The sequence below is a fragment of the Xiphophorus hellerii genome, chromosome 14 (assembly GCF_003331165.1).
Source record: "Xiphophorus hellerii strain 12219 chromosome 14, Xiphophorus_hellerii-4.1, whole genome shotgun sequence".
Lineage (NCBI taxonomy): Eukaryota > Metazoa > Chordata > Actinopteri > Cyprinodontiformes > Poeciliidae > Xiphophorus > Xiphophorus hellerii.
The window spans coordinates 23,861,902-23,879,284 of NC_045685.1; the positions used below are offsets into that span (position 1 = coordinate 23,861,902).

General features: G+C 36.0%; 4 protein-coding genes across 14 annotated transcripts in view; 1 reads left to right on the top strand and 3 right to left on the bottom strand.

Moving 5' to 3' along the window:
• LOC116733095 (oocyte zinc finger protein XlCOF6-like) overlaps nt 1-17,383 on the bottom strand; it is a 778,765-nt gene that overhangs the window by 258,548 nt on the left and 502,834 nt on the right. The gene's annotated exons all lie outside the window — the stretch shown is intronic.
• The window catches only part of LOC116733104 (gastrula zinc finger protein XlCGF8.2DB-like), a 570,370-nt gene that overhangs the window by 59,386 nt on the left and 493,601 nt on the right, over nt 1-17,383 (bottom strand). The window lies entirely within an intron of this gene.
• LOC116733144 (uncharacterized) overlaps nt 1-17,383 on the bottom strand; it is a 93,406-nt gene that overhangs the window by 51,983 nt on the left and 24,040 nt on the right. For 2 of the 8 annotated variants that reach the window (XM_032583939.1, XM_032583935.1), the window contains exon 1: nt 9,135-9,337. The exons of 1 other annotated variant lie outside the window; for it this stretch is intronic. Coding sequence is in view for 3 of the 7 variants with exons in the window: in XM_032583943.1 (XP_032439834.1) it covers nt 1,831-2,069; nt 7,602-7,964; nt 8,077-8,131 (657 nt within the window). In the remaining 4 variants the exon portion in view is untranslated. Of the gene's footprint in view, nt 1-1,717; nt 2,070-2,226; nt 2,590-3,762; nt 4,016-7,601; nt 7,965-8,076; nt 8,133-9,134; nt 9,347-15,867; nt 15,985-17,383 lie in introns of those variants that run through there. 5 more of the 8 variants (XM_032583944.1, XM_032583945.1, XM_032583943.1 and 2 more) reach the window with 5 other exon arrangements.
• LOC116733103 (immunoglobulin superfamily member 3-like) overlaps nt 1-17,383 on the top strand; it is a 919,724-nt gene that overhangs the window by 32,660 nt on the left and 869,681 nt on the right. The gene's annotated exons all lie outside the window — the stretch shown is intronic.

Genomic DNA, 17,383 nt, shown 5'->3' on the forward strand with positions numbered 1-17,383 from the left:
CTGCTTGTTCTTTCCAACCCCAGAATATCACATTCCCAATAACAGTATGTCTGGGAAAGAATATATTCTAAACTTTCTTATTCCGTTGGCTAAATTCCACATACATGCCTGTAAATTTGCTAGAAACAAACCCAACCTCACTGTTTTTAGAGTAAGATGTTTTTTGGACTCTTTAAGATTGTGCACCAACTCTAAAGCTATGAAACTTATAACCTTAAGCGATGAATTTGATTTGTAATCTATTATTTATTTATTTTTTTCCTTTTAAATTATTTAATTTAAATACCCTTAAATTAAATAATTTAAGGGTATTTAATTAAAATACTTGAACAGAAACATCGCTCTAATTTTACAGGTTAATAAAGTCGGTGAAGGAGGAGCCAAACTAAGAAGGAAAAGTTTAAAGAAGGAGACAAAATTCTTGATAGGTCTGGATTTATTTATGCTTAAATGTTTTTAAAATTTATGTAACTCAGTTTCAATTTCAGGAACTTTGTTCTCATATTGAATGAAACTTTTTCTCTTTCTGTAATTTATTCTCATGTTACAATTCATATATATCAGCAGAAACTGTTTGGATAAAAAAAAGCTTTGAATGTGTCCAAAGTCTTCATTATGTTCATATTTCTCCAAACACAAAAACACATTTTAGATTTCTGATGCTTCATGACAAATTCAAAGAAACTTTTGCAAAATGAAAAAATTTCCTTCATGTTTTTCTGTAACTTTAATGTCAGTGAATCAATAAACTGATTGCAAACGTCAGTCTGTGTGAACTTGTGTTAATTTTGACACACAGGTGGTCATGATACGGGCTGATACTCTGTTGGATTGTAAAGACTCTGATATTATTATTATTATTATAAAGTTTGTGTGTTGATGCTTATATAAGAAACAAACAGCAGAATTAATCATTTTAAATAACAAAAGTTTTATAAAGTAGAAAAAATTCCAGTAAAAAATTGATCAGCTGATCGATGTCCAGATATTTAACATTTCTGAAGCAGCAGCTCCTCTTCATCACTTTCTATAAATAAACTCATTCAGCCTTAATGTGGGTTTTACCTTTTTGTTTTTGTCCAATAAGTTCTTATATAAACAAAATAAAACAATTTATCATAAATTTTAGAAGATAAAACTTAACGTTGAATCTTAATGATGGAAAAAGTATAAAAACAGAACAAATCAAACTGAACTGATCCAGTCAGTCCATCACTCAGACCTTCAGCTCTATACGCTCACAGTTCCTAACTCCACCACCAGGTGGCGCTCCAGTATAACCCTTGATGGTAGAACTGGTCTGAGGTCAGATCCAGCAGCTGGATTGTTTCTGCAGAGGTCCAAACAGCTGCAGCTCATGTTGGAGGTTAAAAGCTTCTGCAGTGAATCAGGTTCTGACAACATGAGGGAAGAAATCTGGTTGATTTCCAGCAGAACCATCAGAACCAGAACCAGTGGAGCAGATCCAGAGCTTCACTGGTTCATCAGCTGCTGCAGCTTAAAGCAGCTCAGATCAGGGTTCTGGTTCCAGGTTCTGCTTGAGTCCAGAACGTTTGTTTCCAGCAGCCAGCAGGTCAGAACCAGCTGCAGCTGGACGGGTCAGAACCAGAAAATCACTATGCTGCTGGTTCATGAACAGAAGGAAGAAAATCAGTTCAAACCTGAAACACTGAACATAAAAAATAAACAACAATCTTAGATTAAATTATGTTTATTGAGGCTCATTTATGTCGAGTTTCAGTTTTAAAATCTTTCAGCTGCTGAAAATAATCGACCAAATAAATGAGTTTGTTGTGTTGATGCTACAAATCTACATTCCTCTCATTCTGATCAAAGTGTTTCTAACGATAAAGTGACTGAACTCTCTCTTGTCTCTTTGTCATTACTAAAATAAACATCTGCTGGTTGAAAACATTTCACTAAAAAATAAGAAAGAAAAAACATCAGAGCTGCTGCTGTCAGTCCCACAGTGAAGATGATGAAGATGATGATGATGATGAAGATGTTCCATCTTTGTTCTGGTTCTGGAGTCAAAGTTGGTCTCTGAGTTTGGATCTGATCAGCAGCTGCAGGGAGAGAAATCAGAAATATTTATTGATATTTGATGAAAACTGAGATCCAGGAGGATTCATGTAGAAGATGAAGATGTTGGTTCATCAACACAAGAATCAGAATTTATCAACGTTTGTAAAAATGTTTATTAATATTCTGATGATTTTTTCTCACCAGTAACGCTGAGTCGACATTCTGTAGAGTTGAATCCATCTTCAGTTTTCACGTCACACAGATACAGACCAGAGTCTTCAGTCCTCAGTCTGGACACATTTAATCTGATTCGTCCTTCTCTGAGGACGTCTTTGTCACTCTGGACTCGTCCTGAAAACTGTTTATCCTGAGAATCTGGAAACTCATCACCATCATGATGAAGATATATTACCCCTGACTTTACTGATGTTCTGAATTCACAGATGATGAACAGTTCCCTGTTGGATCCCTGAGTCTTGGTGGTGAAGGTCCACTCCAGAGTGATGCTGTGGTTCTCCTCTGCCTGATAGCTGCTCTGTGTCACATTCACTACAAATGTTGCTGCTGAGGAGACAGAGAGGGAAAGAGAGGAGCAGACACACTGAGAACTGGAACATGGGAGTCTTTCAGCTCCATCTAGAGAGCTTTCTGTCACAAAGACAAGATGGAGACTGACCATAGAGACATGAGCTGAGGATGAGGAGCAGCAGGATCCTGGAGATCATCTTCATCCTGAGAGAGGAAGAGGAGGAGAGGCAGCAGAACATCAGGAACAGCATCACTAACAATACAAGGAACATCTGGATTCCTGCTACAGATTTAACTTTATTTAGAAACAGATCAATACTGCCACCTTGTGGTAATAAAACTATACAGCCGTCAGACAACAGAACATGTTTTTATTCTCTGCTCCTTCTGAAACTTTTATTATGAAATATTTTATTTAGATTGTTTATATCTAAATAAAATATTTAGATTATATTCTCTGAGCCTTCTTGTAATTTTGATGATTATTATTTACAGACAATTAGAAAACTGCATAAGACCAATAAAAACATAAATATCCAAAACAGAGATATCAGGTTTCTGAAAAGACTTTTAATTTCTATCCAGTCAGTTTCACTTTGGACTTTAATCAACTTGGTTTCTGGTTCTCTTCATTCTTCCTCCAAACTCTGGAACCTTCATTTCTGAATGAAATACAAACTTTACTTTCATCTGAAAACAGGACTTTGACCCACTGAGCAACGGTCCAGTTCTTCTCTTCAGGTAAGATGTTTGTATCTAGGATTGTCTCTGGTGAATCCTGTGTGAAGGAGTGAACTGAGTCTGCTCTGAATCCAGCATCAGTTCACTCCTTCATCCTTGTGAAACGCATCGAAATGTGAGAGAGGTTTTTAGACAATCCTCTCCAGGCTGCAGTTTTCCCTGCTGAACATTTTCCACATGTCGTGGTGTGGAGAACAGGATGGAGACACATCCTGTCTGAGTTTGAAACCTGAGACATGTTGGACAAAAGTGTCAAACCAGAGACACTAAACTTTCAGCTGCAAGAAATAATAACAAGTTACAGAAGATTAAAAGTTATTATTACAGATATATGAACTGGAAAACATGGTTTCAGGATTTAACTGTCGTGTTTTTCTTCTTATTCACAAGAAACGTGTATTTAACTAAAAGGTTTTATCCAACTAACTCTAAATTATAGACAAACAGATCCACATAGAATAAACTTACTCTGTTAGTTTTCTTCTTTATCAGCCTCCATATTTTGTTGCTTTGTCAACTTTTGTGTCCAGGTCTCTGCATAACGTTGCTACTGATCTCTAAAGCTACAGTTTAGATCTAAACTAACAGACTGACAAATAATTTCAGTTATGCTTTTTAGAGGCGGTCGAGGGATCAAACTCCTACTCACTTTAAGAACTCCTCCTCCTAATGCCGGACATTCATTACATTCATTACTGTCTCCATGTTGCAGGGCATAAAGCCGGACTCGTCCTGAATCAGGGAGTTTCCCTTCCTGCTCCGTTAGACTCTGGGGAATGAGTTGCAGTAGGAGGAGCAAAGCAAAGCAAAGCGAGCGGAAGCGGTGGAGCTGAAAGATGTCAGTCGTGAAAGCTGCCAACAAACTTTGATTTGATTCCTCAACCAGCTGTTACTGGAAGCGCATAGCAGAAATAATTTGTCGATCTGTTAATTCAGGCCTGCAGAGATCAGCAGCAAAGCTGTGCAGAGACCTGGACACAAGGTCAGTGATGACGCTGATGAAGAAGAAAAACTAACCGAGTAAGTTTATTATATTTAATGTGGATCCGTTTGTCTGATCCGTTTAGAGTTAGTTGGATAAAACCTTTTACTAAACTACACGTTTCTTGTGAGTGTAAAACACAATCAGTAAATAATAACATTGTGTTTCCCAGTTCATATATTGTAAAATAACTTTTAATCTCCTGTAACTTGTTTTTCTTTCTGAACTCTCTGAATGTTTTGTGTCTCCTATCAGTATTAAACGTGTTTGTCCAACATGTTTCAGCTCTTAAACTCAGGGTTTCCCACCAACGCTGACAACACAATCAGTCCCGTTTACGTTCATAGATTCGTTTCTGTTCTTTCTTTCAACAGAATAAAGACGAATAAAAAAAAGTCTGAAGTGCTTCACAGATCAATATGTCTGCAGTGACGAAATGTGTTTGATATTTCACACTCAGAAAATGTTTCATTTGTTTACAGTTTATAATGAAACTGTCTCTGAAATGATAAGATTTCAACACTGGAGAATCACGAAGGTTCAGAGGCAGAAAAAGTTTCTACGGTTTGCTCCGAGCAGAGCTTCACTGCGGCGGCGTGGGAGGAGTTAAACACGTGACTCCGCCCACAGCTCAAATCACACCAGCAGTGTGAACTGTGAACTAAATATAAACTGGAAGGTCAAGTTCCTGAAATAATTCATTTTACCCCTTCAACAGTAATAATTCACTGAATGGTGATGAATGTATGTTGAGACATTAAATGAAGGTTTTCTCATCAGCAACTGTGTTTATATATTATTTTTATTCCACTGTAGAAATAAACAAGAGCACAAAAAGTTATAATTTTGTTAAAAAGTTCAACATTTAATTCAGAAAGTAAAACTAGCATATATTATATAGACTCACATATTCTAAACTTTTTTTTCTTGTAACTTTGATTATGGCTTATAGATAATAAACTCAACCTCCAGTCTCTGAAAAATTACAAATATTCTAGAATATACTGTAAAATATTGATTCAAAGTTTTCTGGACTCATTGATCTGTTCTGATGTTTGGTCTTAAAGCTGTTTAATTGATGCTCTTTGTTAATGAGCATAAAGTTTTTTATCTGCTCCAGTTGGTCTGTTCATAATGTTCTCATGTTATTAATAAATCCATATTTATGCAGACTTTCTGTCAGGATGGTTGTTCACTGTTGAGATGTTTGTTTCCAGAACTGAGATCAGCTCTATTTGAGCTTTTTACTAAACGTTGCTTCTCCCTCTAGTGCTGAAAAGTCGCCACTACAACAATCTAATAAATTGTCTCCAAATAATCGAAGCAAATAGAAAAAAAAAACCTCTTGAAACGATTGAAAATGTTAAATCTGAATTCTCTGTTTCATTGTGGCTTCAAAGAACAAAACCAATCAATCAATCAATCAATCAATCAATCAATCAATCATCTAAACCCACTCAGAGGATGAATCAGACTCCATGTGTTCAGACTGAAGACGGTTTCGTCTCTGGAAGATGCCGACTCAGCGTCTGATGATTTCAGCCGAAGGTAAAATATTGACAGGATTTTCTGTGAAATGATTCCTGCTGCAGTTTGAACCATAAGAACTGATGTTGTTGTTTAACTGCAACATGAACAGCAGCTGGACTGAGAAAATGATTCAGGTGGGATTTTAATCCTCATGTTTCTGCCAACATTAAGAACCAAAACATGAAGAGGAGAAATTAAAAGTCCAGATCAGGATGAGCAAAAACAGCCTGGAAAACATTTGAGTTTCTAAAAACAGTGTTTGAATAATAATGAGTAAATATGCACTGAGATATTTGCTAATGTTTTTGTGATTCTGGACATTTTAAAGAAGAAGCAGACTGAAATTACTGCCAGCTGCAGCTGGACGGGTCAGCAGCAACAGAACCAGGATTTATGGAAACACTAAATATTTCCCTCATTGGAGCTGTAAGTCATCCTCTATTGATCCTCATCATTTTCTTTAGGATTTTACATCAGAAAAAAGCAAAACGCTGCAGGAATAGAAACTTTAAATATAAATGATTAAAAATGACAAATATTTTACTGAACCTACCAGAGATGCTGAGTCGACACCTTGCAGAGTGGAAGCCATCTTGGATCTGATGGAGGACTGGTTCTCTGTGATCATTTCTTTATTCAATCATTTAACAAGAACATTATCGTACAGAAACGTGAAGAAACATTCAAACATCTGGGAAACTTCCTGACTCACCTCGTTTAGTTTAGAAAAGTTATCAGGAAAACTTCACATGAAGTCAAATAATGTTACAGTAAAATCATAAATATTCATGAATAAACATTGTAGGAAGAGCAGATGATAATGACAATGAGCATCAAAACATTAAAACATAACAGTACAGGACTTTGAATCTTTTAAAAAGATTTGGAAACAAGAATTTAATTATCTTTAAATACAGAAATGAATAAAAATCCTTTTTTCCTTCATTAAATGTTGTTATTGTAAAGTTGAGCCCAAATTTATTCTTTAGGTTTAAAGTTCATCATTTCATTGACTATTAACTCTAACTTAATTAGAAATAATTATCTTGGAAACATTTATACATATATAATATTATTTCTAAAGTTACATCAAAGTGAACTACAAAACTACAGCAACAGGGAAAAATAAAACCAGTGGGGAAGTTTTAGCTTTAAACAACAACAACATGTTTACAGACTTAGTAATAAATGAGCAGAAAAGATTCAACAGCAGCTGTAAAGCACAGTGGTGGAGGAGTAATGATGTGGGATTGTTTTGCTGTCAGGACTGGAGATCATGATCTCTCCTGTTTATCAAAGTAGAATCCAAAATGAGTTCAGGATCCATCAGCTGCTTCCTGAAGCTTCAGAGTTAAACAACTGAATTAAAGTTCATCATCAGCCGATTCACTAAAGAGTTCTGGATCCATGTTTGATCAGTAAAACTATGATTGCTGCTGCTGTCGGTCCCAGTAAAACATAAAGGCCGACCCGTCCTTGACTGTCTGACGCTGAATCTTCTTTATGATGATGGAAAATTCCAGAAGAAGCTGGAAAGAACCAAAAGATAAAAACTGAATTTGTGCCTCATTAGAGACGTTTGGTCAGAGAAACTGATGTTTGCTTTATATTGACTTTGGCTTTAAATTTTAGAGAAACCAACAGACAGACAAGATGCCGTGAAAACACAATAAACATAAAAACATGTTAACAGAAATTAAAAGAGAAAATACTTCTGAGCTAAACGACACAAGAGCAACAAATTCTTAGCTGATTAACAGAAAAACTTGAAAGTTTTTTTGAAGCTTAAACTCACCAGTAACGTTGAGTCGACATCTTCCAGAGTTGAATCCATAATGAGTTTCCACGTCACACAGATACAGACCAGAGTCTTCAGTCCTCAGTCTGGACACATTTAGTCTGATTCGTCCTTCTCTGAGGACGTCTTTGTCACTCTGGACTCGTCCTGAAAACTGTTCATGCTGAGACTTTGAAATCTCAACACCTTTATGGACCTGATAGAGAACTAAAACTCCATGATCAGTGTTTGCTTCACAGTAGATGAACAGATTCTTCCAGGATCCCTGAGTCTTGGTGGGGAAGGTCCACTCCAGAGTGATGCTGTGGTTCTCCTCTGCCTGATAGCTGCTCTGTGTCACATTCACTACAAATGTTGCTGCTGAGGAGACAGAGATGGAAAGAGAGGAGCAGACACACTGAGAACTGGAACATGGGAGTCTTTCAGCTCCATCTAGAGAGCTTTCTGTCACAAAGACAAGATGGAGACTGACCACAGAGACATGAGCTGAGGATGAGGAGCAGCAGGATCCTGGAGATCATCTTCATCCTGAGAGGAAGAGGAGGAGAGGCAGCAGAACATCAGGAACATCATCACTAACAATACAAGGAACATCTGGATTCCTGCTACAGAATTAACTTTATTTAGAAACAGGTCAATACTGCCACCTTGTGGTAATAAAACTATACAGCCGTCAGACAACAGAACATGTTTTTATTCTCTGCTCCTTCTGAAACTTTTATTATGAAATATTTTATTTAGATTGTTTATATCTATATAAAATATGTAGATTATATTCTCTGAGCCTTCTTGTAATTTTGATGATTATTATTTACAGACAATTAGAAAACTGCTTAAGACCAATAAAACCATAAATATCCTAAACAGAGATATCAGGTTTCTGAAAAGACTTTTAATTTCTATCCAGTCAGTTTCACTTTGGACTTTAATCAACTTGGTTTCTGGTTCTCTTCATTCTTCCTCCAAACTCTGGAACCTTCATTTCTGAATGAAATACAAACTTTACTTTCATCTGAAAACAGGACTTTGACCCACTGAGCAACGGTCCAGTTCTTCTCTTCAGGTAAGATGTTTGTATCTAGGATTGTCTCTGGTGAATCCTGTGTGAAGGAGTGAACTGAGTCTGCTCTGAATCCAGCATCAGTTCACTCCTTCATCCTTGTGAAACGCATCGAAATGTGAGAGAGGTTTTTAGACAATCCTCTCCAGGCTGCAGTTTTCCCTGCTGAACATTTTCCACATGTCGTGGTGTGGAGAACAGGATGGAGACACATCCTGTCTGAGTTTGAAACCTGAGACATGTTGGACAAAAGTGTCAAACCAGAGACACTAAACTTTCAGCTGCAAGAAATAATAACAAGTTACAGAAGATTAAAAGTTATTATTACAGATATATGAATTGGAAAACATGGTTTCAGGACTGAACTGTTGTGTTTTACACTTATTCACAAGAAACGTGTATTTAACTAAAAGGTTTTATCCAACTAACTCTACATTATAGACAAACAGATCCACATATAATAAACTTACTCTGTTAGTTTTCTTCTTTATCAGCCTCCATATTTTGTTCCTTTGTCAACCTTTGTGTCCAGGTCTCTGCATAACGTTGCTACTGATCTCTAAAGCTACAGTTTAGATCTAAACTAACAGACAGACAAATAATTTCAGTTATGCTTTTTAGAGGCGGTCGAGGGATCAAACTCCTACTCATTTTAAGAACTCCTCCTAATGCCGGACATTCATTACATGTGTTACACAGCAGGAAATGATGGGCCGAGTCACTCCTCGTGCAGCATATTTATTCAGTTTAAACTGTAAAAAGAAAATACAGCGGTTACAGAAGCGCTCCCAACATCCGCTGCAACAAGCTGTCCTCTCTGCAATGGCGGACTCCTACAGCCTGCCAGAGCGTCACCCGCTGTTGTATGTGGTACTACAACAAATACACATGCTCTCTACTGACATCACTGTACATCTACATCCAACATACTTTCATTAACTCAACTGAACTCAAACAATACATAAGTTTAAAACACATGTTGCGGCCCTATTAAGCCGACCCACCGAGCCCACATAAGCGCGAGCCAAGCATGAGCCGTTAGCCTCGCTACTTTAGCCTGGTGCTAACTCCTGCTTTATATCTAGCTCAGTAATGCAGCTATACTGAAGCGCCTTTGTTGTGTCATTCCGTACCCATCGGAGGCTACTGGCGTTACGAGCTATACATTCTAATACTCAGCTTACCTGTAAAAAGAAAATACAGCGGTTACAGTAGCGCTCCCAACATCCGCTGCAACCGCTGCAACAAGCTGTCCTCTCGGCAATGGCGGACTCCTACAGCCTGCCAGAGCGTCACCCGCTGTTGTATGTGGTACTGAGCGCCCTCCGATGGCGAAACCAAAACATTGTTAAATCTGATAAACATTAACTCTAATAAATTCTAACGCTAGGCTGTGAGTGATCATCACCAAAACAAAATGTGGGGGGGGGGCTAGTTTCATGACTCACTTTCCTAGTGCCACACATGCATTACATTCATTACTGTCTCCCTGTTGCAGGGCATAAAGCCGGACTCGTCCTGAATCAGGGAGTTTCCCCTCCTGCTCCGTTAGACTCAGAGGAATGAGTTGCTGTAGGAAGAACAAAGCAAAGCAAAGCGAGCGGAAACTGTGGAGCTGAAAGATGTCAGTCGTGAAAGCTGCCAACAAACTTTGGTTTGATTCCTCAACCCTCTGTTACTGGAAGCGCATAGCAGAAATAATTAGTCGATCTGTTAATTCAGGCCTGTAGAGATCAGCAGCAAAGCTGTGCAGAGACCTGGACACAAGGTCAGTGATGACGCTGATGAAGAAGATAAACTAACCGAGTAAGTTTATTATATTTAATGTGGATCCGTTTGTCTGATCCGTTTAGAGTTAGTTGGATAAAACCTTTTACTAAACTACACGTTTCTTGTGAGTGTAAAACACAATCAGTAAATAATAACATTGTGTTTCCCAGTTCATATATTGTAAAATAACTTTTAATCTCCTGTAACTTGTTTTTCTTTCTGAACTCTCTGAATGTTTTGTGTCTCCTATCAGTATTAAACGTGTTTGTCCAACATGTTTCAGCTCTTAAACTCAGGGTTTCCCACCAACGCTGACAACACAATCAGTCCCGTTTACGTTCATAGATTCGTTTCTGTTCTTTCTTTCAACAGAATAAAGACGAATAAAAAAGTCTGAAGTGCTTCACAGATCAATATGTCTGCAGTGACGAAATGTGTTTGATATTTCACAATCAGAAAATGTTTCATTTGTTTACAGTTTATAATGAAACTGTCTCTGAAATGATAAGATTTCAACACTGGAGAATCACGAAGGTTCAGAGGCAGAAAAAGTTTCTACGGTTTGCTCCGAGCAGAGCTTCACTGCGGCGGCGTGGGAGGAGTCAAACACGTGACTCTGCCCACAGCTCAAATCACACCAGCAGTTTTACTAAATATAAACTGGAAGGTCAAGTTCCTGAAATAATTCATTTTACGCCTTCAACAGTAATAATTCACTGAATGGTGATGAATGTATGTTGAGACTTTAAATGAAGGTTTTCTCATCAGCAACTGTGTTTATATATTATTTTTATTCCACTGTAGAAATAAACAAGAGCACAAAAAGTTATAATTTTGTTAAAAAGTTCAACACATAATTCAGAAAGTAAAACTAGCTTATATTATATAGACTCGCATATTCTAAACCTTTTTTTTCTTGTAACTTTGATTATGGCTTATAGATAATAAACTCAACCTCCAGTGTCTCTGAAAAATTACAAATATTCTAGAATATACTGTAAAATATTGATTCAAAGTTTTCTGGACTCATTGATCTGTTCTGATGTTTGGTCTTAAAGCTGTTTAATTGATGCTCTTTGTTACTGAGCATAAAGTTTTTTATCTGCTCCAGTTGGTCTGTTCATAATGTTCTCATGTTATTAATAAATCCATATTTATGCAGACTTTCTGTCAGGATGGTTGTTCACTGTTGAGATGTTTGTTTCCAGAACTGAGATCAGCTCTATTTGAGCTTTTTACTAAACGTTGCTTCTCCCTCTAGTGCTGAAAAGTCGCCACTACAACAATCTAATAAATTGTCTCCAAATAATCGAAGCAAATAGAAAAAAAAACTCTTGAAACGATTGAAAATGTGAAATCTGAATTCTCTGTTTCATTGTGGCTTCAAAGAACAAAACCGATCAATCAATCAATCAATCAATCAATCAATCAATCAATCAATCAATCAATCATCTAAACCCACTCAGAGGATGAATCAGACTCCATGTGTTCAGACTGAAGACGGTTTCGTCTCTGGAAGATGCCGACTCAGCGTCTGATGATTTCAGCCGAAGGTAAAATATTGACAGGATTTTCTGTGAAATGATTCCTGCTGCAGTTTGAACCATAAGAACTGATGTTGTTGTTTAACTGCAACATGAACAGCAGCTGGACTGAGAAAATGATTCAGGTGGGATTTTAATCCTCATGTTTCTGCCAACATTAAGAACCAAAACATGAAGAGGAGAAATTAAAAGTCCAGATCAGGATGAGCAAAAACAGCCTGGAAAACATTTGAGTTTCTAAAAACAGTGTTTGAATAATAATGAGTAAATATGCACTGAGATATTTGCTAATGTTTTTGTGATTCTGGACATTTTAAAGAAGAAGCAGACTGAAATTACTGCCAGCTGCAGCTGGACGGGTCAGCAGCAACAGAACCAGGATTTATGGAAACACTAAATATTTCCCTCATTGGAGCTGTAAGTCATCCTCTATTGATCCTCATCATTTTCTTTAGGATTTTACATCAGAAAAAAGCAAAACGCTGCAGGAATAGAAACTTTAAATATAAATGATTAAAAATGACAAATATTTTTCTGAACCTACCAGAGATGCTGAGTCGACACCTTGCAGAGTGGAAGCCATCTTGGATCTGATGGAGGACTGGTTCTCTGTGATCATTTCTTTATTCAATCATTTAACAAGAACATTATCGTACAGAAACGTGAAGAAACATTCAAACATCTGGGAAACTTCCTGACTCACCTCGTTCAGTTTAGAAAAGTTATCAGGAAAACTTCACATGAAGTCAAATAATTTTACAGTAAATTCATAATATTCATGAATAAACATTGTAGGAAGAGCAGATGATAATGACAATGAGCATCAAAACATTAAAACATAACAGTACAGGACTTTGAATCTCTTAAAAAGATTTGGAAATAAGAATTTAATTATCTTTAAATACAGTAATGAATAAAAATAGTTGTATTTGTGTTTTCCGTATAATTCCTCCCCAAACAGTCTAACTTTATTTAATTGGGTTTTAATTATGTCTCTCAGCTACAAGGTTCCCAGCATAGGGCCAGCATAGACTCTTACTTTTAATTTGGCCATTTTCATACAATAAAATAAACTGACTATCTTTGTCCATAGGAACTTGTGAATTCAATTAACTGTATTTCATTTGCAAAAGTACCTCTGGTAATTTTTACAAACTTATCTGTGAGATCTGGTAAAAAGAAGATTTAAGGTTCTCCGCTAATAACAGAAACTGTACCCAAGGTCACATTACATTACATAATACAGTAAGGTACGGCAGCGTCATGAAACTTATTTCAAATAAAATAAAAAACACCTTTATCATCATGTGATGAAAGAATGTTAAATTAGTTTAAACTAGAATAATGAGACAACTCAGTCTTTATCAGATTTTCTACTATTAATACATTTTGTTTTCAGATAAAATAACTAATTTTCTAAAATGTTTTCATATTCCACTGTTAAAATGAGCTTAAATAACTTTAATAAATTATTTTTCATCTGGAGAAAGTCGCTCACATAAAGACCAGAGTGCTTCTATCACAACACACTGAATGTCGTACATTTTATCTTCCTGCAGCAGAACAATGACACAGACAGACTCTTATTTTATTGCACTAAATTAATCTTCTTTAAATCACATTAATTATATTTATTAAACTTCAGCTTCTGCACTTCACAATACTTAATTTTCCCAAAAGATAAACTCGGTTCAGCAGTTCACAGCAACACAATCACACATATTACATGATATAAAACCAGAAACATTCACAGATTCACAAAAATACATTTGATCAAAATATGATATTATGAGACACTTTGAGTTGAAACATTAAGTTAAAAGAAAAAAGTTTTAACCCATTGAAAATGTAACAATGTTGTAATGAAATGGCATCATTCATATTTATAACATTTCAATAAAGAAACAATAAACTAACACTGAGGAAAGATTTATGTTAAAGAAAAGTATAAACACTTTTATGTCATAATGTTGTGTTGATTTCTAAAATAAATCTAATGTATAAAAATCATCACTTTAAAGTTAATCCTTTGATTTAATCTAAAAACAGGGAAAAATGTATTTTTATAACAAAATCGTCAAAATCTTTAGATGTTTTGTTTCACAACATATTTATAAAAGTGTTTGTTAAAAATATTTCTGTGAAAATAACAGATTTTAAATCTTCATAACTCAACAATAAAACAGTATTTAAAAAACATGAATGTAAATGTAACAAATTCATGACTTTGGTCACAGTGATGATGTGAACAACCACAAAATGACTGATGGTCAATAAACCAATGTCTGATCAATCAGTAAGATTCAGTTATCATCTGATAACTGAATCATTGATCAGTTATCAGACACAATAATTGATCAATACTTCTGACTGAGTCCAGAAACCTTTAAAAATTATTTAAAATTTCTAAAACAATAACAATAAATGACTCAATGTCGTCATTATAACAAAACATTCATTCATGATGATCTAACATGTTAATCAGAATAGATGGAAACAAACCTGATATTTTTCTGTGGAGGCAAAATTAGTTTTAAACTAAACTATAGCAAACAAACCCTGTTATATTTGTTGGTTATATAGTTCATCTACACTTGATTCAAAATGATTCTTTCTTTTTATCCTAAAACAAATAATCAACATTATTATTATTATTATTATTATTATTAATAGAACCAGTAGAGCTGCTATCAGTCCCAGAGTGATGAAGAGGATACTCCATCCTCCTATCTTTGGTTCTGGAGTCAAAGTTTTTCTCTGAGTTTGGATCTGATCAGCAGCTGCTGGGAGAGAAATCAGAAATATTTATTAATATTTGATGAAAACTGAGATCCAGGAGGATTCATGTAGAAGATGAAGAAATTCAACAACTCAGGTCTCAGGATTTTATCTGAGTAAAATATTTCTTCTCACCAGTAACGTTGAGTCGACATCTTCCAGAGTTGAATCCATCTTCAGTTTTCACGTCACACAGATACAGACCAGAGTCTTCAGTCCTCAGTCTGGACACATGGAGTCTGATTCGTCCTTCTCTGAGGACGTCTTTGTCAATCTGGACTCGTCCTGAAAACTGTTTATCCTGAGATTCTGGAATCTCAACACCTTCATGGACCTGATACAGAACCACTCCACTAGAGGGAGCTAGAAATTCACAGAGGATAAACATGGAGGACAGAGAGGAGTCGGGTCTGGTGGTGAAGGTCCATTCCAGAGTGATGCTGTGGTTCTCCTCTGCCTGATAGCTGCTCTGTGTCACATTCACTACAAATGTTGCTGCTGAGGAGACAGAGAGGGAAAGAGAGGAGCAGACACACTGAGAACTGGAACATGGGAGTCTTTCAGCTCCATCTAGAGAGCTTTCTGTCACAAAGACAAGATGGAGACTGACCACAGAGACATGAGCTGAGGATGAGGAGCAGCAGGATCCTGGAGATCATCTTCATCTGGAGAGAGGAAGAGGAGATACAACATCATTCACAATACAAGAAACATCTACAGTCTGACATTTAGATTCATCAAGTAGAGTCCAGTGTTACTGAAACTGTGAGGAAAGGAATGTTTATCGATGCCAATAGTGAGACATTTAAAGAATAAGCAACATTGCAGATCAAATTATTGCACTTTGCAGGATATTATTTATTTCATTAAAGTAGAATAGATTACAGGGAAATTAAATTTCAAAATTGACTGTTTTGTTTGGATATTATGAAAACAACCTCACAGAAAATGCAGCAACAAATAAAAACCAGAGAAGTTTCTCTCAGCAGCTCAGTAAAGCAGGAACAAACCCAGAACATTTGTTCTTATAGTGACTCGAATAAAAAAACTTTCTACTCTGAGTTGGAAGATGACAGTGAAATGTTGTTGTCAGATGTTTTTAATTTCCCACCTGCAGTTTTTCCAGGAGCCGTCAGACCGGTTGGTTTGTTTCTGTTTGTTATGTAGCTGGGATCCAAGAGCTCGATAAAACGTGAACCAAAGCGGAAAAACAGGTTAGACTCTGAAATGACACCAGAACCTTCATCAATCTCAAATTTTACTAGACCTCAAGGCAGCAGATCATCAGGAACAAAGTCACTACATTAAACTTAAACTGATTTTATGAGTAAAATAAACATCCTAATTAACTTCTTCCCTCCTTAAACCTTCATTCATTTTTTCTGTCCTCCTCTTGATTGTTGGTTGTATTTTACAAAAAGTGCTGCAGTTTAAAAAACAATAAAAAGATTCATGTTAGACAGCTACAAAACTAAACCAGACATTTATATATTACAGTTATCTTTATCAGTGACATGTTATATTTGAGGATTGAGAATATTTATTCTTCCAAAATAAAAGCTGTTACAAACATGAATGCAAATGGAAGAATCTGAGTGACACTTTGGGTGAAGCATCACTGAGATGCAGTTAGAAACAGATCGTCCACATTCTGATGTGGTTTAGTTAATACAGCATCTGATCCTCCAAATTATTCTGATTATCAGACTTCAGTGACAGAAATACACTGTGTGCACAATAATTGGGCAAGTTTTAGTTTTGAGCATTAAGTTATTAATCAGAAACTACAGACTTTCATTTAATCTTAAATATTATTTAACCTCAAACATGAATGTTCAAGATTGAATGTTTAGAGTCATGATTTGAGGAATATCTATATGTTCACAATGATTCTCCTCTTCAGGCCACAGCCACACATCACCTGCTATTAAGATTCAGCTTGGAGTTAGAAAATATGCCTAAAATAATATTATGGTCAAAAATACTCACTTGCCTAATATTTATGAAAAAATATTTCTGTCACAAGTCTCATTTATCATCACGAACTAAAGTCTCTACGACGGGAATAAAAGTTAAACCGAAAGTTAGATTTTTTCTGCAACATGCAGGAACACATTTCTGTCACCAGGTGGCGCCAGTTTGATCTTTGTCTATTGTTTTGTTTTATTCCTAAACTTTCTTACCCAGTGAATTAATAATGTTCATGTTGGATCAACTAGAAGTCATTTGGTTCAGATTCTGAATTAAGCAGCAAAATATCATCATTTCTGATGTTAAATAGGAAAAATATTTTGTTCATCATGATCATATTTGCATTTCCTGTTTTTCTGTAGAAACCGTCTGTTACAGAATCATTAACTTTCTGTCCGATCACGATTCAAATGCATAATGTGCATTAAATAAAGTATTTATTTTAGCATTTTAGTTTCTGAACACAAAGCAGCTTTTTAATCTGCGGTCATGGCGCTGCTACATCATCAGTGCGAAACGTAACAAAAGCTGAAAACATTAAACCAAGAGAATATGATTATATTTGAATTGCTCACCTTTTCCTTCATTGATTATTTGGACGAAATTATGGTTTCAGAAAGGAAGCAAAAGTAAAAGCTTCTGTGCAGCCAGTGCCT